Source organism: Lepidochelys kempii, chromosome 3 (assembly GCF_965140285.1).
Source record: "Lepidochelys kempii isolate rLepKem1 chromosome 3, rLepKem1.hap1, whole genome shotgun sequence".
NCBI lineage: Eukaryota > Metazoa > Chordata > Testudines > Cheloniidae > Lepidochelys > Lepidochelys kempii.
In genome coordinates, this window is record NC_136382.1 from 67,344,613 (window position 1) to 67,369,270 (window position 24,658).

Below are 24,658 nucleotides of genomic sequence, written 5' to 3' on the forward strand. Positions count from 1 at the left end.
AGTGCCTCGGGGAATCTCACGTTAAAGAGAAGTGCCAGATCTGCAGGTGCTTCAAACCGTGCACACAAAAGGACAAGGATATCCGTCTAAAAGCCTTATTCATGGAGGCAGCCCTTGGATCAGTCTTGGAGCCGAGCCACTCTGAATTGGTGCCAAGCACTTCATCTTCTAAGAGAAGCGCTCCCCGTTACCGTTCTCCATCCTCTGTGCCAAGGAAGAAGCATAAGAAACAGTGCACCGAGAGGGGGCACTCTCCGGTGCCCAAGAGGGATGAGTAGGGAGTGACCAGCATAGTGAGACCCACACTGAGCCACTCGTCCTCCCCAAAGCCACTGAGGGCTCTGGTGACTGCTGCCTAGAGCACCAAGTCTCGCCTGGGACCTGCCTCCAACTCCTGGGAGCAGCCGTGGGACCACACGCCTGTAGACCCCTTCGACCCCAGAGGCTTTCCATGCAGCAAAGGACCTGATGTCTCTTCCAATGCCGCTGACCCCTTCAGGCCCCCTGCCAGCCAAGGTGACTGGGGATGGAAGTTCTCAAGGGGCAGTGAGCTTCACTGTGGCATCGATCACTGCTGTGCTGTCAAGGGGCAAACCTTCCATGGTCCCGATACAATGGTCGCCAGCTCCCCGGCACCACCTGGAAGCACGTACTGCTCTGCCATGGGTCTCCAAGGGAAGAATCCTCTTCAGAGTCCGAAAAGGAATCCTTTGCTCCACCTAATTCCTATTGGTACCCAGGCTACACACCAGACTTCGGTACCATCCCCCTAGTTCGTGCATGGCCACCAGGCCCCTGGGGTGGCAGTACTGGAATCCATGGAAGTTCCCCTGGTATTGGGCCCCCCTTCCCACCACTCAGACTTGGTGGTGTCCAAGAGGCAAGCTACCATTTTTTTCCTGTCCGGCACTGAACCTTGACTCCGGTACTCACCCTGGTGCTGAAGTCCAACAAATGGCCCCAATGGATGTGGTGGAGGTGGAGGAAGAGGAGAAAGCCCCTCCTCCGGTACAGGCCTCTTCCTCATCATCCCTGGATGGGCCAGTTGCAGGCCCTAGTAATCCACTCCTGCCAGATGACTTCAGGGCCCACCAAGAGTTCCTGAAAAGGGTCGCTGCAAACTTGGGACTAGACATCAAGGAGCTCACGGAGTCTGTACACAGCCTAATTGACATCTTGGCTGCAGCGACTCCCTCCAGAGTGGCCCTGCCTGTTAATGAGGTGGTGATGTGACCCCTCAGGGCACTATGGCAGACTCCTTCTCTGCTCCCCACCTCAAAAAGGGCAGAGAAGAAATACTATGTCCAAGCCAGTGGGTTTGAGTACCTTACTCAACACCCCCTCCCCTGGGGTCCCTAGTAGTGTTGGTGGCAAATGAGTGGGACAGATGGGGCAGTTGAGTGCTACCCCCAGACATAAAGAGGCAAAGAGGCCTGTTGGGACGTAAGGTTTATTTGATGGGCAGCTTCCAGTTGAGTATCTCCAAGCAGCAGACTCTGCTGGAAAGATACAATTTTAACCTGTGGGACTCATTGTCCAAATTTAAGAATTGCCTGCCGCAGGAGTTGAGGCAGGAGTTCACAGCCATCCTAGAGAAGGGCAAGGCAGTGGCCAGGATCTCCCTCCAGGAGGCTCATGATGCGGCTGACTCAGCAGCCAGGACTATGGCGTCAGTGGTCACCATGAGGTGCTGTTCATAGCTTCATTCATCAGGCTTTCCTCACGAAGTGGAGCAGTCCGTCCAGGACCTCCCCTTTGAGGGTACGTCCCTGTTCTCTGAACAGACGAATTCCAAGCTTCATGGCCTCAAGGGCCACCCTTCGCTCCTTGGACCTTTACACTTATCCTGCCTCCAGGAAGCATTTTAGGCCCCAGCAGCCTCCCAGGTTCATGGCACCTCCAAGACCCTACAAAAAAAAAGAAGGGTTATAAGCAACGCCAACCCCTACCTTCTACCTCTGCCTCTGTCGGGCTTGCATAGTTATCCCAGCAGGGCCAGGCAGGCCTTTTGAAGGTACGCCCAAGGATGGTATACCGGTCTCGACGCCAGATCCATCCCCCATTTTGTTTTTGGCCACCTTTCACCCTTCAGCCTAGTGTGGTCATATATAGCATCTGACCGTTGGGTGCTCAGCCCTATAACAGTTGGTTTCACCCTCCAGTTTTCTTCCACCGCTCCCCCCACCCCTCTTCAGTGACCTTTCTCAGGAGCAACTTCTTGTCCAGGAGGTGCAAGCCTTTTTATGTGTAGGGGCCATAGAGCAGGCTCCTCAATACTTGAGAATGGAAGGGATTTTACTCCCGATATTTCCTAATCCTGAAGCCCAAGGGGGCGGTCTATGGCCCATCCTGGACCTGTGTCACCTCAACAAATATCTCAAACTGAGGTTCCACGTGGTCTCCCTAGCCTCTTCATTCCCTCCCTGGATCCAGACTGGTACGCTGCCCTCGATTTAAAGGACACTTATTTCCACATTTCAATTTTCCATGGTCACAGGAGATTTCTCAGGTTTGTAGTGGGTCAGTGCCACTACCAATACACTGTGCTTCCCTTTGGCCCGTTGGCAGCCCCACGAGTCTTCACGAAGTGTACGGCAGTGGTAGCAGCCTCTCTCAGATGTTGAGGCATGCAAGTCTACCGGTACCTTGACAATTGGCTGATCAAGAGTCACTTGTAAGCTCCGGTCCAGCACAGCATCAGTACAGTATGGGCTACCTTCCAGGCCCTGGGTCTGTTGATAAACGAGTGGAAGTCAACTCTGGTCCTGATTCAGAGAATAGAATTCATCATGACAGTGCTCGATTTCACCCTCCGTAGTGGATTTCACCCAGGCCAAGGCCTACCTACCAGAGCCAGATTCTGAGCTATGTCAGACCGGATCTCCAATGTCACGACCCTCCCAGTAACAACCGCTCATGTCTGCCTCAAACTATTGGGACGCATGGCAGCATGTACCTATGTGGTACAGTACCCAAGGATATGCCTCAGACCCCTCCAGATGTGGCTGGCGTCAGTCTACTCCCCGAGAAGACATCACCTAGACTCAACACTCATGATTCCACCCCCCAGTCATCACTTTGTTGACCTGATGGAGAGACCCCGGATCAGTAATGGTAGGCGTACCCTTTGCTGCCCCTCAATCATCCATTACTCTAATCTGAGATGCATCAGACCTGGGGTGAGGAGCCCACCTTGGCAGTCTCAGGACTCAAGACCTCTGGTCCCAGGAGGAACTTGCCCTGCATATAAATGTCAGGTATGCTTGGATTCCCCAGATCTCAGGCAGCGTGGTGCAGGTCCTGATGGACAACACTGATGCAGTGTTGTCCATCAGCAAGCAGGGAGGAGCACTGTGCCTTCAGCACTGTGCCAGGAGGCCCTCCAGCTATGGGACTTTTGCATGAAACACGCCATTCACCTTGAGGCATCACATCTCCCAGGAGCCCAAAATGCCGTGGCAGATCACCTCAGCAGATACTTTCTTCTCACCACGAGTGGTCTCTTTACCTGGAGGTTGTCAGTGTCATCTTTCAGAGGTGGGGGCTTCCCCTGGAGGACCTGTTTGCCACAAGGCAGAACAGGAAATGCCATCAGTTCTCCTCACTGAATGGGCACAGCATTGGCGACCTTTCTGACGCTTTCCAGCTCTCAGGTGTAGACCACCTACTGTATGCCTTCCCACCAATTCTATGGGTTCACAAGGTCCTCCTGAAAATCAAACAGGACAAGGCAAGTGGAACCGTTTCACTTGTTGGGCCTCTGAGCTGAACCTCTCTCCACCCCAATCTTCTCTGCAGTCAACCATAGACTATCTGATACACCTAAAACATCAGTGTCTCCCTCATATATTAAGGTTCACCTGGCAGCCATCTCTGCCTTCCACCCTCCGTAGTGAATGGCAGAATGGTGTTCTCCCACAAGATGATGGCTCGATTTCTCATGGGGCTGGAAACACTCTACCCTCAAGTTACCCCTGCGGACCTAAACCTGGTCCTGTCAAGGCTCATAGGGCCACCCTTTGAATCATTAGCATCGTGCTCTCTACTGCTCCTCCCCTCGTGATAGGTCACCACCTTGGTGGCAATTACCTCAGCCAGAAAGGTCTCTGAGATCAAAGCTGTGATGTCAGAATCCCCTTAAACAGTGTTCTCCAAGGACAAGGTCCAGCCTTGCCCCCATCCACCTTTCCTACCAAAAGTGGTGTTACAATTCCAGAACAACTAGGACATTTTTCTACGTCATCTTCCCAAAACCTCACAAGACCCGCAGAGGAACGGTGCCTTCATACGTTGGATGTAAGGTGGTCCCTCGCCTTTTATATTGAGAGAATTAAGTCCTTCTGCAAGTCCACCCAACTCTTTGTAGCAGTCGTGGAAAGACTGAGAGGGGTACCCATGTCATTCTAAAGAATCTCATCCTGGATAACTGACTGTATCTGAGCTTGTTACGAGCAGGCAAAAGTTCTACCTCCAGGCACAGTGACTGCTTGTTCCACAAGAGCCCAGGCTTTGTTGGCAGGATTCCTTGCACAGGTACTTATCCAGGACATTTGCAGAGCTGCGACCTGGTTGTGTGTTCAGACCTTCACTTCACACTACGCCATCACCCAGCAGGCCTGCAATGTCCCGGTTTTGGGAGACAGTGTTGCAGTCAGCATGTCCATGAACTCCAAGCCCACCTCCAGGGGTACTGCTTATGGTAGTTGACTCACGTAATAGACATGAATAAGCATTTGAAGAAAAAACTGTTACTAACCTTTTGTAACTGTTCTTCAAGATGTGTTGCTCATGTCCATTCCATGACCCACCCTCCTGCCCCTCTGTCAGAGTTATCGGCAAGAAGGAACTGAAAGGTGTGGGGTCCGGGGGTGCCCCTTTTACCAATGCATATGCGCATGACTCCTGAGGGCGCTAGTGCTGGCCAACGGATACCACTGAGCGGAAAAACCTCCAGTAACTGTGCACACACACCTAGTATGGAATGAACATGAACAACACAACTCGAAGAACAACAGTTACAAAAGGTTAGTAACCATTTTAACCTCATTCTATGCTTCTATTTTAGATAGAGTCTTGAGAGAAGAAGTTGACAAGTGGAAGATACAGCTAAATAATTTTTCTTCCCATGTGATTGGGAAAACTATAGTTTACCTAAATGGTACAAGTCAGGCATGCCGTTTCCAAGAATGCAACATGGGAAATTTGATTTGTGATGCCATGGTAAGAAACCACAGACTATAATTTAATCTGAATTAGTATTTGAGGGCTTTGGGACAATTCAACTTTAGTGGACTCTAGAGAGTTCTATGATTCTTAGGGTTTTGTATTGCTTTCATGTTAAAGACTGGTAGTAGTGAGATCCCTAGCGGAGTTAATAGAATTCTGTGGAATTCTCCTTTTAGAAGTGTTTGACATAGAAGATCTACCAGTTCCTGGATAGGTCTGGAATGTGCTTAGTTCTCCCTTTTGGACTTTGATCCTGAGAGTCTCAAAACTCCCACAATACCCATTAAAGTCAATGAATAGCTCTCAGGAACTCACTGCTATGCAAGTTTCTGGATGAAACTCCTTATGTGGGGCCAGGGCTGTTCTCAATAGAGCAAAAAAGAGAACAGATCAGAAATTGTTCATTTATCCCTGGCACTTGTTGCACAAAGTTGTGTGGATACTGCAAACTCTCTGGGAGTAGTCATTTGAATATTTAATCAAATTTGCTATGATTATTAGTATTGTGGATGGTGCCCAATATTCACAGAAGGCCAATTTCTGATTCATAAACAAGTTTTTATGCTGAAAATTTGCTGAAGAACTAAGGCAATTCCAGTACAGTGATCGCTGCTTTCTCTTCCCTTCAGTCACTATGTTTGTAATTTACCTGACAAAGATACTAGATTAGTCTGGTAATGTTTATTCTTAAATCAGGCTGATTATTACCTCCTTATTCTATAGCAGTCTTTTGATTCTCTTGCTGTGTGTGTTTTCCATTACTTTACTAGAGATAAATGCAGGAGGATCTCGTGCAACCATTCTGACTTAAGTCAGGGTCTAATTTGGTCCTCTGAGCAACAGGTATATAGATTGGGCTTTACTTTTTGGAAAAATCTGCACTCCATTTGCTTTCCTCCAATCTTCTAGTTCTCTACCTTCCCAGGATTTTTAAGACTGTTTCAAATATTAAATGCTAGTGATACAGTAAGTTGCTCTGTCAGGTCCCTTAATAATCTTGAAGGCACATCATTAGACTGATTTTATGTGTTTGGATTTTCTAATTATTCCCCTTCAAGGTTTTAATGAGCAGCTATATTTAAGGTCTCTGACATTGCCTAATCCTTGAGATAGGTGTAAATTATTGCTCTGTATTTCAACATTTTCTGAAATAACACATCACCCTTTACTTTTCCTTTATGACACTGTCTACGAATCATCCCTTCCTTCATTTAGTTTTGGCTTTAGAGGGTGCAATTTAGGTTTCTATCTCCTATAATGTCACACTCTGGTTTTCAAAGAATACCAGAGATTGCAGGGAGAAAAGACAGAGGGGCTTATTTTTAAACTTGATTTGTTCGTAAAAATAATAAATAATAAAACTGTGGATGCAGAATTATTAAAAGTTTGTTCTTTAAGATAACTGTAAATGGCACAATTGATTGATTTTCTCCCTAACTGCTGGGGAGAAATACAGGCCTACCAACCTGGAAAAAACTCCCAGAAACTCAGATTTTGTAACTTGTAAAATTCCTACATATAAATTAAGCAAAGATTAAAAAGTGGTTAAAAATATTTTATGCTAATGTTACAGATTTACAATAATCTCAAACGTCGAGATGAAAATACATGGAATCATGTTTCAATGTGCATCATGAATGGTGGTGGGATACGGTCACCCATTGATGAACGCAACAATAATGGTAAGTTAGCTTGTTTAATGAGGCTTTCTATACTGTTGCCTGTACTTTTACATATTTTGCTATCCTGCACTATACCAATTACAAAGAACAGTTTTTCTGGATTCAGGACTATGGCCCTAATCCTGCCAATGCTTATAATTTTTAGTTCATGTCAGTAGTTTCACTGGAACCACTAACATGCATAAAAGTTAAACACATTGTATACATAACTGATTCTGAAACACAATCAGAAACAACTAATATCTATATTTCAATGCTTGAGGGTGCACAGTGTAGTCCCAGAAGTAACAAATTAATTGAGCAAGCACCAATAGAATACTGGACTTTAAGAATAATGAATAATAATCTCTCAATAGAGTTTATCCATTTTAATATTTTAGGCATTATCAAAATAGAGTTCCACCAACAGATAAAATTGGATCATATAAAAATCTGAAATAACTTACAGCCATACTACCTCTTGTAAGTCTGGCCTAGACACGTAGGCTGCATCTGCACTGAGGCTATTCTCAACTTCTCCCAGTTAGTCTAGCACTAATGCAGCTGCAGCCATGCTGGCATTGGTGACAGCACTAGCAGGGTTTGGTCACTGATGTTTTTACCACTATGGCTTGTCATTACGCTCAGAAGAAGTGGAGATGGTATTCTTCACTTCCTATTTTAAACTTCTGTAGGGAGGCTATGTCTGTTAGAAACCTCTTATGTTCTGCCACACAGGTAAGTGAATTCTGTATACTCTTATGGTGCCATAAATTCAGTCTAATATTATAAAATCTAAGAACAATTTGTTTTAATGTTGGATAACTCATTCTGTAGGACTGCTATAGCAATTGAAAGCAACTGGATAAACTGGCTAAATTTTGTAAGAACTTCTGTTTTTCTTGTCCCCAGATTGACAGGTAGCCATTTTCCACTTACCTTCTTTCATATGGCAAGAGAGGTGATTAACAAGGTTCAAATAACCGAATTCAGAGTAGTGAGCCAGCAGGTAGCGTGGGAAGTGGCGTGGTGTAAATTCTGAGATGTCGCTGGCAAACATTGAAGCAAGTATTCATTTACCGTGTGGTCTGTCATTTGCAACTGGTGTCCAGAGTCATTTGTGCGCTGTTTCCAGGGTAGGCTGAAGCCTGGAAGTACGTTTTGTGGAGTTGGCAGGAAGGTGATTGCTTGGGACATTGGCATTGTCCCAGAAATCTTTCCTGTGTGCCTCAGGATTGCATGACGATGCTTTAAGGGCTTTAGCCTGATCCGAAAAAGGCTTGTGATATTTCAGGCATATCTTTGGGAAGTTCTGGAAGTCCTCAGCAGTGTCTGTGTCCTTCTCCTTGAGAACTTTTGGAAAATAGTCAAACATAGCATGGGACAGACCTCCTACATTAAGTAGGTACACGTGTAAAGCTGGTCCAATGGTTTTCTGATTCTGTCCCAGACAAGGACTCTTGACAGATTTGTGCATTACTAATCCATAGCAGGAGATCAACAAACTGACGTCTGGTAGCCTTTTGACAATATTCATTGTGTTCATTATTAATATGTAGCAGAAGCACCACATAAAGGTTGTCGCCTTGCTCCCATTTCCACTAGTGAAGCTGCAGTATAGGTGGGTTATGTGCATCACAATATAAACAGAGGTAGAAAATCCTTAGATATGTCTAGCTGGCCAGTTTGGAAAACTGAGACACAGATCAAAAGACTGAGTCTATACTGCTGTACTATTAAATGACACTGCTTCAAATGATACACGGCTTTATAGGTTATGTAGCACACTATTAAGTGATCTTAAACAAGATATGTAAGGTGCTTTATTATGAAGACCATTTGTTTACATAAAGTGTTGTTCTATCCAAGGTACTATTACGATGGAGGACCTGCTTGCTGTGCTGCCGTTTGGAGGTACTTTTGATCTGATGGAGTTAAAAGGCTCCACTCTGAAAGAAGCATTTGAGCACAGTGTACGCAGACATGGACAAGGAACTGGCGAGCTGCTGCAGGTTGGGGGTTAGTTACTCTCTTTTTTCATTAATTATTATTATTCTCTTTCCAATATAGCCATACTTCATGCTGCCCGTATTGGCATTTATACCTCTGGGGAACCAGCTGCACTGCCTCAAATGGAAATGAAATAAAATTGAAAATACATTTATCTTCATGCTAGTTCTATGCACCATTCTGTTGCACAGCTTCTCTCCTCCTTCATCACTAATGAAATCTAGAGGCAGGTCAGTGTTGTTGCTGGAGACTACAGGACTAACTTCTCCAACATGCATCCGACGAAGTGGGTATTCACCCACGAAAGCTTATGCTTCAATACATCTGTTAGTCTATAAGGTACCACAGGGCTCTTTGCTACTTCTCCCCCTTTGTTCAGGCTACCAGATTTTTTGCCTCCGGGAGTGGAACAAGTTGGCAGTTCAATTTCCCCCACCATTTTGGTTTTTTTTTTTTTCATAGATACTAAGGTCAGAAGGGACCATTGTGAGCATCTACTTTGACCTCCTGCACAACGCAGGTCACAGAATCTCACCCACCCACTCCTGCGAAAAACCTCACCTATGTCTGAGCTATTGAAGTCCTCAAATTGTGGTTTAAAGACTTCAAGGAGCAGAGAATCCTCCAGCAAGTGACCCATACCCCATGCTACAGATGAAGGCGAAAAACCTCCAGGGCCTCTGCCAATCTGCCCTGGAGGAAAATTCCTTCCCGACCCCAAATATGGCGATCAGCTAAACCCTGAGCATATGGGAAAGATTCATCAGCCAGATACTATAGAAAATTCTTTCCTGGGTAACTCAGATCCCACCCCATCTAACATCCCATCACAGGCCATTAGGCCTATTTACCATGAATATTTAATTATCAAAACCATGTTATCCCATCATACCATCTCCTCCATAAACTTATCGAGTTTTAAACTTTTTATTTTGTATTCATTGTTGTGCGGCTGCAACATTAGTCTTCCCCCTCTTCCCCTGGATCAGGTAAATAGCAGCATGGTGGCTTCAACCACATGCACCTGTTGTTCCACTGCTTCTCTGCAGGACTCCTCTGCCCTCTCAGTCCCTGGCTAAAACTAAGTGATGTTCCCTGTGTGAGGCAGCACTTAGATCAGCGTGGGCCACATGTGGCCTGCGGAACCATCCTGCCCAGCCCTTGAGCTCCTGGTCAGAGAGGCTAGCCCTGGCCCCTCCTCTGCTTTCCCCCCTCCCCCACAGTCTCATCTCACACGCTCCGGCCTGCTGCTCCTGCCGGGTAGCGCAGCAGTGTGGCTGCGAGTTCCTGCCACTCTGAGCGGCATGGTAAGGGGGTGGGGAGTGGGGGGATTGGATAAGGGACAGGGGGTTCTGTGGGGCAGTCAGGGGACAGGGAGCAGGGGAGTTGGATAGGGGGTGAGCTCCCAGGGAGCGGTGAGGGGCGGGGGTGTGGATAGGGGACGAGGCAGTCAGGGGACAGGGAACATATGGGGTGGGGTCCTGGGGGGCAGTTAGGGGCAGGGGTCCCCGGAGGGGGTAGTCAGGGGACAAGGAGCAGGGGTGGCATTGGATGGGTTGGAGGTTCGGAGGGGGGCAGTCAGGGGATGGGGGCAGGGACCAGACTGTTTGGGGAGGCACAGCCTTCCCTACCCAGGCCTCCATACAGTTTCACAACCCCGATATGGCCCTTGGGCCAAAAAGGTTGCCCATCCCGACTTAGATGCTCTACTGAGGGCAAATTGTGCCCTGCCTGTTCCCAACCAGCTGAGCCCCACGCTGCCAGATACAGAGCTCAGAGTCAGACCAGCAGCTCGGGTCCCCACCCTGCCCCAAGGAGCCGTGACTCTAATGCAGAAAAGCCCTGAGCATCTGGGGAGAGTGAAGGATGCTACCCAGCCAGCTCAGGAGGTAGGTTGCTCAACGGACCTGTGCCAGAGGGAGAAACCCCCCTCAAAGGAGCTACAGTCCCTCCCTGACCCCCGGCCACTGAAGTGGGGTCTCTTCTCCCTGAGGGAAAGAAAAAAGGCTCCTATAAGCTCTCCTGCTTCTTCCTGTGAATTGAGGGATTCTTATGATGTTCAAAAGTAAGTCTGGCAAACTCCTCATGGGTCCCAAAAAGGCAAAGCAAGCATCCCCCTTTTCAGCGCAGCAGTTAATATTGTCAGTGAACAATGGCTGCAAACAGGAGTTAAACTCTTCCTTTGCCTTCCCCAAGGCAGTGTCTGCTGGGGCTCTTCTGCTACACAGAGGCTCTTGCAGTGTTCTGTATCATGCTCACCACCTCTTCCCCCACCCTACAGCATGTCTGGGTGACCAGATGTCCTGATTTTCCAGGTGACCAGATGTCCTGTCACATCCTTCCAGTGCAGTCCTGCCTCAGGAATTGTGGCTGTCTGGCCTTCCACCCACAACCATCACTCTGCCAGGGACAGGGACTCAGATTTCACGCAGCAGCAGAATGGAATTGTGCCTTCTGATCATCAGCCATAAATATGGTGACCGGATAGCAAATGTGAAAAATCAGGACGGGGATGGGGGTAATAGGTGCCTATATAAGACAGCCCCAAATATCAGGACTGTCCCTATAAAATCAGGACATCTGGTCACCCTAGCTATAAACCCTTGAACTGCCTGAAAATGGCTTGGAAGGTAGGAAAGAGTCTCTCACTCCCCATCCTCCTCTGTCTCCACATTAAAGCCTTAAAAGTACTTCAGGCAGTCTGACCAGAAGAGATAAGGATTCCGCTCCCAACCATGCTGCACCATCATAGGGTTACGGAGGTGTAAGTGTGAGATCCCTTCCCATGTTCAAAATGATCCTGACTGATTGCCTGACTGCACGGTGGGGGAATGGGCACCACAGGCATGGGATGCCTAACATGTACTAATGTGCTGCACATTAACTAGTCCACATACACCATTAGTGCTCACAAAGAGTTCCCTCGTGTGTGTTAACAGCACTAAGTTAAAGCACACTAGGGCACTTCTCGTATGCACCAGCAGGGTCCACACGGACCAAATAATGTGCATCATATTAGTGAATGTTAGAAATCCTAACCTTATCCTGTCTACACAGTGGTGTAATGGGCAAGATCTGAGTGAAGACCCGAGTGGTACTAGACTGCTCCTACTTACTTGGGTGCTGCTAGCAAGGCTGGAGGAGCAATGCAGGCAGCCTTTCAAGCTCCCTTAGCAAGCTATTCCCACAATCAAGATGTGTACCAGTAGCCTTCCTTGGTGGTGTGATCCTCCAGACCAGGACAGATACCAAGCTACCTCCCGCCTCTAACATCCAGGGCAAGTACCACGCACACATCACCAAAGAACCTCCCTCCCCCTCAAATAAATAAATAAATAAACAAATACCCTGCAAGACTTTTTCAGTACAGGATGCTAGTGGCTAGCAAGGAACTCATTAATTTAGTAAAATGCCATAGTAGATACAGTTTCTCATGGATACCTCCCTAGTACATCATAAGATCCAAATGTTGACTCCTCATTAAAACCAAATGTTAACCATAAATTCCTATATTAAGTCCAAAGGCCAAATGGTATTTTATACAATTGCTCTAAACATGCCTAACAGCCTGAAAATAAAGTCACTACACCCAGTACAGTAACAAAGTATTCATGGACATGATCATTATACTTACAAGTAGGCCAGACCTAGGGAAAGCCATCTCATTTGGGCAGATCAGGTAGGGTCTGACAAAGAACCCGCAAATTCAAAACTCTTTTTATACCCTTTAACAAACAAGTGATGTCATTGCCAGTTACTGACTTCAGCTAAAAAACCAATTTGAGACCATTCCTTCTTAGTTCCAGTCTTAATTCAGATAAGATTTACAACCACCATTCTTCCCAAGGCCTTTCTGGCCAAAAGTCTTCCATTGCACCTAGCTTCAGATAGGCTCTACTTTTACAATAACGCTGGTCTGTGGGGTGGGAATGTTTATGTTGGTTCCTTTTTAGACAGATTCCCTGTCTTATTTAAAACCACCTGCAGTCACCCTTATCAGCCAGAGGCCTTCTTTTTAGAAGCATTCCCTTATCTCAGTTATTCTTTGAGCCAAATATCCTATCTACTTCATTCCTTCTGGCCTTATCACTCATGGTTTTCAAGGCCCCCCTTCTGCTTGTGAGTCAGGGCCTTTCTTTGCAACACGCATATATTTCCTTAACAACACTTAAGCTGACTCATTCTTCAATTTCATATTTATAGTACAAACAGAAACTTCCAAGGAAGCCTAGGTAGGTTTTCTTCCAAACCAACAGAATCCTCAGTATGACGGGGGGAAAAAAGCATTTGTGTACAAGAGCTTACAATTCCACCATAAGATTCTTCCTTCTGATTCATCCTCTGCATCCCGAGTCTTAAGTGGCTGGTAGTAGTCACAGCAAAGCACAGGTCACACATTAATCCTATACCCCTGCATAGATAGCATACCAATCAGTACCCTGTGCAGGGAAATTGACCACTAGGCCTGACCATCCCCATCACAGTTTCTGATAGTCTGAGCTGTGGCAGCCTAGTGGTTGGAGCCAGGGGGACAGAGCCAAGATCAGGAGTCAAGAACAGTGTTGGAACAAGGCCAGAGTAAGAGCAAGGCAGGGACAGGATGAGGAACAAGGCTGGAGCAAGAGGAAGCCTGGAGCAGGCTAAGGCTTGTGGATTCTGTCTCCGCTATCAGGTAGAGAAGAGTTCCAACTCATGAAGTGATGCTGAGCGGACTGAGTTGCTGTTTCTCTTGTGAGGCTGTCCTGAGAGTCACAAAACCAACTCCTGGCATGTGGCTTGGCTGGAAACTAGCACAAGAATGAGTCATCTACGCATCTGGTTTAATCAGGCTCTGGTTCAGGGATGACTCATCGCCTTACACAGACTCAGTCATAACTGGAAAGCTGCTGGAAAGGATTCATAGCTACAAGTCCTTCAAAATCAAGAAGAGCTTTTGATCCCAATGCAGAAAATTGCTCACCCAGATGTCAAAACAGACATGGCTCTGGTTATAATTTTACCATAATGGTAAAGATTTGCAAAGATCCAAAACTTTGCATCAATCACATCCTGAGGGGGTCATCAGTAGCCAGTTATCTCCAATGAGTAGGATTGCTGGTATCGTCCATCAGTTCCATCCCGAGTAGGTTTCTGAAAATGTGCCTGAAGAAATTCTTTGAGGACCTAGAAACATGCTATTGATGCAGTGGAAAATGAGGTGTCATTCTGAGATCACATCTGAAGGCCCCTTTGTGCGCAGGTAGGTGCAAGCAACATGCTGAGAGTCAACCCAATTTTCACTCTAGACCTTGCATACTCACTCTGGAAGCAAGCCTGAGCGGGAAGCATATATGGAAGACAGACTTCCAAAATCACAGAGTACACATCCCTTTAGTTCACTTTGATAGCACTGTCAGAATGTGTCTGGACAAAAAACTAAAAACCACAAACATGGTCATATGGAATTGGACCAATAGTCCATTAAGTCCATTATTGCCTGTGACAGTGGCTAGTCCAGCTGCACCAGTAGAAGGTGTCAGAGACCACCTAGCAGGCATTCACGCAGAAGTCTCTTACTACCTTCCATTCAAGGTTGTCTTATGATTGATTGTATCCCTTCCAAAACCAGGGAGTAACCAGAAGTCAAAGTTTCTCTGTGGGAATGGAAATAATGTCCTGGTTAGAAAACAATCTGCTGTCTTTCAGGACAGCTTACATAAAGCTAAAGGGAGAGCTGAAGGTCTCCATTGGCCCAGAAGGCACTTTGGACTTGCTAGATAGTCAAGGACCCCACATTGTACCTGATGAAGAGACCAAATCTCTTCCTTCATTCAGACCAGGAACACTTACAGTTAACAGCCTGGGCATCCGAAGAAAACTGTAGTTCAGCATGGATTCTCCATTACAGTTTGGTATCTTGACAGAACTCAGCCAGGATCATGTATTGATCTGGTCAAATGTATGTTTCTAATGCAAGGGGAAGCAGCAGAAACTGCCTCTTTGTGCAGTGCCCAGCACATCGGGATCATAACCTCTGGATGCTATTGTGATACACATTAAAATAGTTACAAAGTCCTGGTGATCTGAGCTACATTAGGGTTTCTTCAGGATGATAGGTTGGAGTCCTACAGCCCAAGCACCATAAAAACAGGTACCAGCCCTAGTGGCATTCTGTAGGTAGGCTCACTGGACTCTCCATGTGAGTATCATCAGATGCCAAAATGAGTCAATGACACATTAGACCAGTCCTGTGGCTGGTTTTAATAATTGCTATTACCTCTGAAAGGCAAGCTTTGGAATTTGTTGCTCAATCTATACAAGAACCACACTGATGATGTCATGAAGAAAAGGTTATTCTTAGAACTCCAGAACCTTTTCTATTCAAGGTAAGTTCTTTCCACAATTTCCGGGAGATAGTGCCATCATTTTGGCCGTCCAAAAAGCCAGGGCCTTTGGGCCTCAAGTTTGCCACAGGCAAGACATTAAATTCTGCACCAGTTTGCATGCTGAGCGTCTGGGAAACTATTCCCAGAAGTCCCTGTGGGCACTGGGGAATATATGTCTGAGCCTTATCTGAGGAAGACGTGCAAAGTAAGTTTCCATTCCTCGACCGCAGCATCCTTTGATAGGAAGGTGCTACTAGGTTGATTCCCATGTAACTCGTTCGCTTACAAATCTCTTGCTTTATATAGTAAGAGCATCCATCCCTGACTATTATTCTATGTAATAAGGATGAGCAGAGTTTTTTAATTATTCCTAAAATTGGGGGTTAGACTAGATGACCCTTGTGGTCCCTTCTAACCCTATGATTCCCTCCCCCCCACTTCTAGGATTTACTACTTACTACTTCCCATTAATGATGAATGAGGACAGAAGCTGTGAAACAGAATAAGAAACTTCTTACCAGATAATTTTTTCTGTTAACAACTTTTCTCTGAATTCAACCTGGCTTGATAATCTGGTAAATGACCAGAATACAAAATTGAAAATTTTCTCTGACGGGTGACTTAGACATGTATTGTCTTCATGTTAATACACTATATCAAGTTGTTCTCTTAATGCTAATAATAGGTTGTTGGAGCATTTCTCTAGCTTTGGAACAACTCTTCAAGTGGCCTGATCTGAAGGGCAGGGCTTAGTTCTAGAGCCTTCAGCAACAACACCGGACCACCTCCAAATACCATAGATGGGGGGCATTAACCCGTTAGTAATAAATGAGGATAGAAACTGCTAACAGGAAGAGAATGACCAGATAAGAAACATCTCATTCATGTCTGTTCAAATAAGAACATTCTTAACTATCCTGAGGAGACGTGGGAGCAGCTGCACCAGATTCTGTAATACATCTTGTGCTGTAGCAGTTCCAGAGCAGAGCAGTGAGTAGGGTACTCACGTTTATTTCAATAATCTGTTTGTTATAGCAATGGCTTGACTGGCACTTTGGACTAATTAGGGTGCCTGCCTCTAAGGAGGGTAAAATGACATTCTGCCTAAAATTGTGTCTGGTTTCCCTGCAGACTCCTATTTCCTCTTTTCAGTCCTTTGGTAAACAAACTGCGCTAAATCAGTCCAGTGGATTACCTCAACTGTCCTTTCTCTCATCAGTTTGTCACAGTGTCACTGTGCTATGATCTAACTGTGAGGTACCCTAATAACTATATTGATTGGATTACTAATCCTTTTGAAGGGAATTGTTTCCTATACTAGATCGGCGATTATCTTGACCTATTTGTACTTCCTTTAATGCTAGCTCTACTGCTCACTCATGCTGCTGCCCTCATATTAAGACACACCTTAATGTAATTGCATGGTTGGTAGGTTTCATTGTATGGTTCTGCATTTTAGTACTGTATTAATGAGTTATGGCCGGAGTTACACCATCACTACTTCAACTTCCGTACATAGTGTACAATGAGGCCAAGAAGTCCACAGAGCCTAGATCAATTTGAGTTAGTAGCTACGGTACAAAAAGAATGAAGAAGATAGCCATTATCTGTAATAACCATAGTGTTGGCATAGTTGTCAGCATGTGTCTTCATACGAGCTCATTTCAACCAGGAAGATAATAGTATGTAAACAAATGCATGACAAGGAGGCAGACTAGGAATAAGGTGAGGAGGGGAGGTATCTGACCTCCGATATCATAATCTCACCAATGAACTGTTTGTGTGTGTCAGCAGCCAGGAGGGAACTGGGAAAAGAAAAAGGGTATGGAGCTTGAGCTGGGATGCTCCCTCTGTTCTCACAGTTCCAGTAACCATGAATTTTCTGGAGTAAAGAGTAAGAGCTGATTTGTGTGTAAGAGGGGGACAGGGCAGGAAGCTTTTTACAATAAGAATGTTCTCTTTCAAAAGTCAGGCCTAATTCTCACATGCGGAAGTGTAGTCAGTTTAACGATTTTATTGGTCTGAGGTGCTCCGTTGGGGCTATTTAAAGTGATGTCTAAAAATGTGTTTTCTCCTAGGCATTCACGTGGTCTATGATCTTTCCAGACCACCAGGAAGCAGAGTTGTCAGTACAGAAGTTCTTTGCACAGCCTGTAGAGTACCAGCCTATGTACCACTCCAAATGGATGAAACATACAAAGTGATTCTTCCTTCTTTTCTGCAGCAGGGAGGAGATGGATATTCTATGCTAAAAAATAAATCACTGAGTCACAATCAGGGTAAGCATAGGCACTCCATATTGAACATGTAGCAAGCTATTAGCTGTGTAGTGGACATCGAAGACTAACATCCCCCTAGTTTTAAGAATGTTAAAGATGTTCTATAGTATGAGACCACACGGCTGAATCTTAAATAGAATGGATATAATTTGCTTTTGAGTCGCTAAACACTGAGGGCTAATCATCCAGATTTAACTCCTTCTCTTTCAGTTGATAAGTGTTAAGCCAGATCCTGAGAGAAACTAAGCACCTGCAACTTCCACTGAAATCAGCATCTCTCAGAATCAGGTTCTCTGGCTGCATGTAACAGCTTAGTTTAGCACAGAGCAGGAAACAGTGTCACTAACGTATCATTTTACGGAAATAAGCAGAAGCGTGCCGGAGGGGCCACAGGTGGTATCTGCACTAGGTACACCATGCAGCTTGTAATAAACGAAGAGAGAGTGGCTGCTTTCATCTACACCTCAAACATGCTACCAACTAGAAATATATTTGCTCAAGTAGCTTTTACCAAAAAGGTTAGTCCAAAATCTAAAGGAGAGTCTGTTGTGTGTGGATCACCAAAGCTGCATCGCCAGGTACTGAGGCATCCACCGGACAACATGGAAACAAGTTATAGAAAGGGGGGAAAAAAATCCTTATGCCATACATAACAGAGCCAGCATTTTAAAAGCTGGTGCTGCGTCTTTTGCTCCTATTGGAGCCTTGTATCAGATGATGACTAGTCACGTACGAGTATATAGCATCAACACACAGCTGATGATACCAGAATAGAAGCCAAACCAGCACCCGAGGGAAAGAAAATGAATGGATTTTTCTAACACCATTTTAAAACAGCATTTAAGTGTTTACCAAGTACACTACTCTGCCCTGTATAGCTGCCATCCAAATCTGTTAGGAAGAAAACTTTTAAAGGATTTAATGTTTAACATATATAGTTAACAGCCACTTATTTATTCAAATTCATTTCTGAAGATACACAAAGGACAGAGCCTCCCATAAAACAGAGTACCTGGGTAAAGGCATGCTTCTAGATCTAGCACAAGTTTTCATTTGGTCTGTAATGTTATCTGACTGATGGGTCTCCCAGTTCCAGACTGGCTACTGTCCTGTTAGCTCAATTCACAAAAATATAAAGAAAGTTCCCTTTTGATTTTCAACAAAAGGTGATGCCATTTTAGATTTGGTATTGGTGAGTAGTGAGGACCTCATAAGAATTGATTGTAGAGGACAACCTTGTTTTGAGTGATTATGTGCTAATTCAATTTAAACTAAATGGAAGGATAAACAAAAATAGATCTGCAGTAAGGGTCCTTGATTTCAAAAGAAGGGAATTGGTTAGGGAAGTAAACTGGACTGAAGCACTGAAAGATCTGAATGTGGAGGAGGCTTTGAATTACTTAAGTCCAAAGCTGCAGAAACTATCTGAAGCCTGTATCCCAAGCAAGGGGAAAAATTTGTAGGGAAGGGTTGCAGACCAAGCTGGTTGAGTATTTCAAACAGGTGATTAAAAGAAAGCAGAAGGCCTACAAGCAATGGAAGCTGGGAGGGATCAGTAATGAAAGCTACTTCTTGGAGGTCAGAGAGTGTAGGGATAAAGTGAGACCTGCCCAAAGTCCAGCAGAGTTGGACTTTGCTAAGGAAATTAAAACTAATAGTAAAAGGTTTATAGCCATATAAGTACGGGAAGAAGTGGGACCGCTGAGGATGAGGTGGAGATGAAGAATTATCTAGGCATGGTCCAAATATTTTGCCTCCGTTTTTAATGAGGCAAATGAAGAGCTTGGAGTAGTGGCAGGGTGGCTAATGGCAATGAGGATATGGAGGTAGAAATTACACATCTGAGGTGGAAGTCAAATTCAAATAGCTTAATGGGGCTAACTCGGGGGGGGGGGGGGGGTCTGGATAATCTCCATCCAAGAATATTAAAGGAAGTGGCACATGAAATTGCAAGTCCAATAGCACAGATTTTAATGAATCTGTAAACTCGGTAGTTGTTCCCTATGTCTGGAGAATTGCTAATATAGATCCTATTTTTAAGAAAGGGGGAAAAATGTGATCTAGGAAACTACAGACCTGTTAGTTTGACCTCAATTGTATTCAAGGTCTTGGAACAAATTTTGAAAGAGGAAGTAGTTAAGGACATAAAGGTGAACGATAATTGGGATAAAATACAACATGGTTTTACAAAAAGTAGATAATGCCAGAGCAACCTGATCTTCTTTGAGAAGATACCTGGGGGGTTTTTTTTAGACAATAGAAATGCAAATTTTAGCTTCCTGGATTTCACTAAGGCATTCAATACAGTTCCACATGAGAAATTACTAAATTGGAGAAGATGGGGGTTAATATGAGACTTGAAAGGTGGATAAGGAACTGGTTAAAGGGGAGACTACAATGGGTCATACTGAAAGGTGAACTGTCTGGCTGGAGGGAGGTTCCTCAGGGAGTAGTGGAGTTCTTCAGGGAGCGGTCTTGGGACCAATCTTATTTAACATTTTTTGTTACTGACTTTGGCACAAAAAGTGAGCTAATAAAATTTGTGGATGACACAAAGGTGGGAGATACTATGAATAGGGGGAAGAACTGTAATATCGTATGAGATCTGGATGACCTTGTAAACTCGAGTAATAGAAATTAGATGAAATTTAATAATACAAAGTGCAAGGTCATGCGTTTAGAGATTAAGAAGAAGAACTTTTGCTATAAGCTAGGGACTTATGTCAGTTGGAAGTGACAGAGGAGGAGAAAGACGTGTGTATTGGTTGATCACAGGATGACTATGAGCTGTCAATGTGATGTGGCTGTGAAAAAGACTAATGCAGTCCTATGATCCATCAGGTGAAGTATTTCCCATAGAGACAGGGAAATGTTAGTACCATTATATAAGGCACAGGTCATACCTCATCTGGAATACTGTGTGCAGTTCTGGTTGCCCATGTTTAAGAAAGATGAATTCAAACTGGAACAGATGCAGAGAAGGGCTACTCGGATTATCTAAGGAATGGAAAACCTACTTTACGAGGGGAGACTCAAAGAGCTTGGCTTGTTTAGCCTAACCAAAGGAAGGCTGAAGGGAGATTGTTCTCTATAAATACATCAGAGGTATAAATACCAGCATGGGAGAGGACTTAAAGTTAAGCACCAGTGTGGACACAAGAACAAATGGGATATAAACTAGCCATCAACAAGTTTAGGCTTGAAATTAGGTAAAAGTTTCTAATAATCAGAGGGGTGACATTCTGGAGCCATCTCCCAAGGGGAGCAGTGGGGACAAAAACCCTGCAAGACTGAGCTTGATAGGTTTATGGAGGGACTGGTATGACAGGACTGCCTACAATGGCATGTGGCCTATTGGCAACTGCCAGTAGCAAAAATCCCCAACAGCTGGAGATGGGACACTAGCTGGAGAGAGCTCTGAGTTACTACAGAGAATTCTTTCCCATGTGTCTGGCTGGTGGGTCTTGCTCACATGCTCAGGGTCTAACTGATCACCATATTTGGGTTGGGAAGGAATTTTCCCCTGAGTCAGATTGGCAGAGACCCTGGGAGTTTTTCACCTTCCCCTTCAGAATAGGGCCTAGGACACTTGCAGGTTTAAACTAGTGTAAATGGTGGAGTGTCTGTAACTTGAAGTCGTTAAACCATGATTTGAGGACTTCAGTAACTCAGCCAGAGGCTAGGGGTCTGTTGGGGGAAGGGGGGGTGAGGTTCTGTAGCCTGCAATGTGCAAGAGTTCAGTGGTGGTCCTTTCTGACCTTAGTCTGAGAATCTATGGTTTTTGCATCCCTCACAGATGGGATCTTTTGAGCCATAGCTATTTCAAAGTCAGTTAATCTATAGTGTCATTAGGTGAACATATTTGCATAATTATCACTTATTTTGTAATGTTAAAACAACTCCCAGTAAAACCCTCTACAGAAATAAATTAACATATTGAAGGAAAATTCACAAGGAGTCTGTGTGTAGAAGGAAGTGCACAGCTCCTAAACATACTAAAGATTTAACAGTGGAAAGGTACAGTGCATAACCTGTCAGCTATGCATACCTGTTACCAGCATAACAATGCACAGTGTTAGAGAATCCTTTGGAAATGGAACTCAGGATCACTCTTTGTGTAAACATGCCAGGAAACTCGATATGCCCTAGGAACCCTACAAAGATAAACCAGAGTAACTATGGCAGGGGCAATGCACTCCCACTAAACTTTCAGATGCCCACCTTGGACATTCTAGGAACAACTATTGTGAAAAGTTTTACTGTTCTAGCTGTCCATCCCTGTAGAACACACATTTATAATCAGTTGTGATTTCCCAGTTCATTGATGTCCTAAACCAGTGGTTTGCAACCTTAAACATTTTCAAGTGGAGGTGTGGAACCCTTTGGAAATCTTAGACATAGTCTGTGGACTCCCAGGGGTCTGCAGACCACAGGTTGAAAACCACTGTCATAAATAATTGTGCTCTCCTGAATATGAAAATGTAGTAGAAAGCAATGCCTCCTTCAAGGGAAATTATAGTTAAAAATGAGAATCAAGAAAACAAAGTTTGAGGGTGCTATTTAACATTAATTGTAATTTCACTATCTATGTATAACTTCTGTTTATCTAGGTGATCTCGATGTTGAAGTAGTTTCCAATTACATCTCTAAAATGGGACGTGTTTTTCCAGCAGTTGAAGGTCGAGTAAAGTTTTCTGCAGGAAATTTCATCCAAGGAAGTATTACTCTGATTGCTGGACTATTCACTGTGACATTCCTGCACTTTATTTTTTAATTCTTATTTGCGATGCTTTTAGACTGCTGCTAGAATGCCTGCTCCCCTCCCCTTTGCCTGCACCTCCCAGCACACGTTTAAACAGGTCCTAGGTCTCGGCAGGCATTCAGTAATTACAGTGGAGGGGCAGCTGTACTACAGTCAAGATTGAGACGAGCTCTCTCTAAAACACGGCTCTTCTAAATGCTGTATTATGTGCTTGGTTACCTAGGTTGCCTTAAAATTTGGTGTGCTTTGTAGGGGTTTGAGGTAGGAATACTGATCCAAATTTGGGGTCATTTGACCAAGGGCTTCCTGAGATGTATCTCTCTGGGGAACAAACAAAACAGCTTTGCTGAAGGTTGACACATTCTAACAGGTTTTTAGCCCAGATCTGGCTATCAATGCTTGGCTCTGAAAAAAAGCTGTGAAGCATACTATACAGAATGATGGGACATTTTGGCAGGTAGTCGGTTTCCAAATTTGATACAGCAGGTTTAAGTGCACTTCCTTGATGTTTCTACCCTCAAACTCAAGTTCCAAAGAGCAAAGCATTAAAGGAAAAACATCCTATTCCATGGAGAAAATAATTTGTATTATATAGAAATATTTACAAGCATCTCAGTGTAAAATTTTCCCTCCAACTCTTCCCATGCACGCTGAAACAGTGAAAACAATCTTTTTTTCAGTAGTGTAAGTAAATTCCTACTTATAGATGCATTACTACTTTCCTCTGTCCCCTATGCAGGGTTGAAAACTTAAATGTGACAACTGTATCCAGTTTTCAATAACACTTGTCTTAGCTATGTCAGTGCCTGAAATAACTGGACCAAGTTTACCACTATTATTGCATGACATCAGCTCATTTCCGCACCAGCTTTAGTTACAATTTTTAGTTACAGATATTGCAAACCCTTCCATCACCTTCCCACTAATAAAGGAACTTAATATCAAAACGTTTCCATATGGTTTGTGTGTAGCTGTATGTAATTGATTTTCAATTCACTTAATCTGTTTTCCAGAAAATAAAAATGAACTGATGGCACCACGTTAATCAGAACCTATTTATATTACAACCAATCATTTTATCTAGGAACTACATACATGGGACATTTAATACTAGAGGCAAATTATGAACAGGAAATAAATTATTCTGTATGGTCAATATTTACTTCTCAAATCGGTAACTTCCAACATAAGGTAGTTCTGGAAAAACCTTGAGCTATGTGGGGTTGCATCTCACTGTTTCTAAGAGAGGCATTTTTAAACTTCTGATAAGGTAAAATATTAGCATAGCTACCACCTTCTTGTACGCTTAAGACATTTAGTTACAAGTTAGTTGTTACTTGTTTATCCATCTCAGATCCAGCCTTCTCAAACAATATTTATCCTCATCCCCAAAACCTTCCAGGGTGGGTTGGGAGAGACAGCTCATATCTTTTGCTAAATATGCATAGGAACATAAGAATTAACATACTGAATGAGACCTGGGGTCCAGTTAGTCCTGTAGTCTGTGACAGTGGCCAGCACCACACGCCACAGATGGTGCAGAACCACACAGGAAGCAAATAGGAGATAATTTGCCCCCTCTTATGGAGATTGACTATGCTTCAGTGTTTAAACCAGACATAAGCTCCTCTTAAACTAGGAGATTAAGCCCTGGTCTACACTAGGACTTTAGGTCGAATTTAGCAACGTTAAATCGATTTAAACCTGCACCCGTCCACACAGTGAAGCCCTTTATTTTGACTTAAAGGGCTCTTAAAATCGATTTCCTTACTCCACCCCTGACAAGTGGATTAGCGCTTAAATCGACGTTCCCGGCTCGAATTTGGGGTACTGTGGACACAATTCAATGGTATTGGCCTCCGGGAGCTATCCCAGAGTGCTCCATTCTGACCGCTCTGGACAGCACTCTCAACTCAGATGCACTGGCCAGGTAGACAGGAAAAGAACCGCAAACTTTTGAATCTCATTTCCTGTTTGGCCAGCGTGGCAAGCTGCAGGTGACCATGCAGAGCTCATCAGCACAGGTGACCATGATGGAGTCCCAGAATCGCAAAAGAGCTCCAGCATGGACCGAACGGGAGGTACGGGATCTGATCGCTGTTTGGGGAGAGGAATCCATGCTATCAGAACTCCGTTCCAGTTTGCGAAATGCCAAAACCTTTGTGAAAATCTCCCAGGGCATGAAGGACAGAGGCCATAACAGGGACCCGAAGCAGTGCCGCGTGAAACTGAAGGAGCTGAGGCAAGCCTACCAGAAAACCAGAGAGGCGAACAGCTGCTCTGGGTCAGAGCCCCAAACATGCCGCTTCTATGATGAGCTGCATGCCATTTGTAGGGGGTTCAGCCACCACTACC

The 24,658-nt window shown here is 44.6% G+C and overlaps 1 protein-coding gene and 1 long non-coding RNA gene across 7 annotated transcripts in view; one reads left to right on the forward strand and one right to left on the reverse strand.

The window, feature by feature from the left end:
* The window catches only part of NT5E (5'-nucleotidase ecto), a 46,924-nt gene extending 23,585 nt beyond the window's left edge, over positions 1 to 23,339 (forward strand). Inside the window, exons 5-9 of one of the 6 annotated variants that reach the window (XR_012157985.2) lie at positions 5,066 to 5,220; positions 6,800 to 6,908; positions 8,757 to 8,899; positions 17,341 to 17,541; positions 22,152 to 22,241. Coding sequence is in view for 5 of the 6 variants with exons in the window: in XM_073336586.1 (XP_073192687.1) it covers positions 5,066 to 5,220; positions 6,800 to 6,908; positions 8,757 to 8,906; positions 17,341 to 17,541; positions 22,152 to 22,315 (779 nt within the window). In the remaining variant the exon portion in view is untranslated. Of the gene's footprint in view, positions 1 to 5,065; positions 5,221 to 6,799; positions 6,909 to 8,756; positions 8,907 to 9,359; positions 9,824 to 17,340; positions 17,544 to 22,151 lie in introns of those variants that run through there. The other 5 variants (XM_073336586.1, XM_073336587.1, XM_073336589.1 and 2 more) reach the window with 5 other exon arrangements.
* LOC140908749 (uncharacterized) lies at positions 1,207 to 7,303 on the reverse strand. Its single transcript, XR_012157987.1, has 3 exons — positions 3,509 to 7,303; positions 2,646 to 2,732; positions 1,207 to 1,907 (listed from the first exon to the last, which is right to left on the reverse strand). It is a non-coding gene; the product is annotated as an uncharacterized LOC140908749 (long non-coding RNA).
* Positions 23,340 to 24,658: the final 1,319 nt, after the last annotated feature.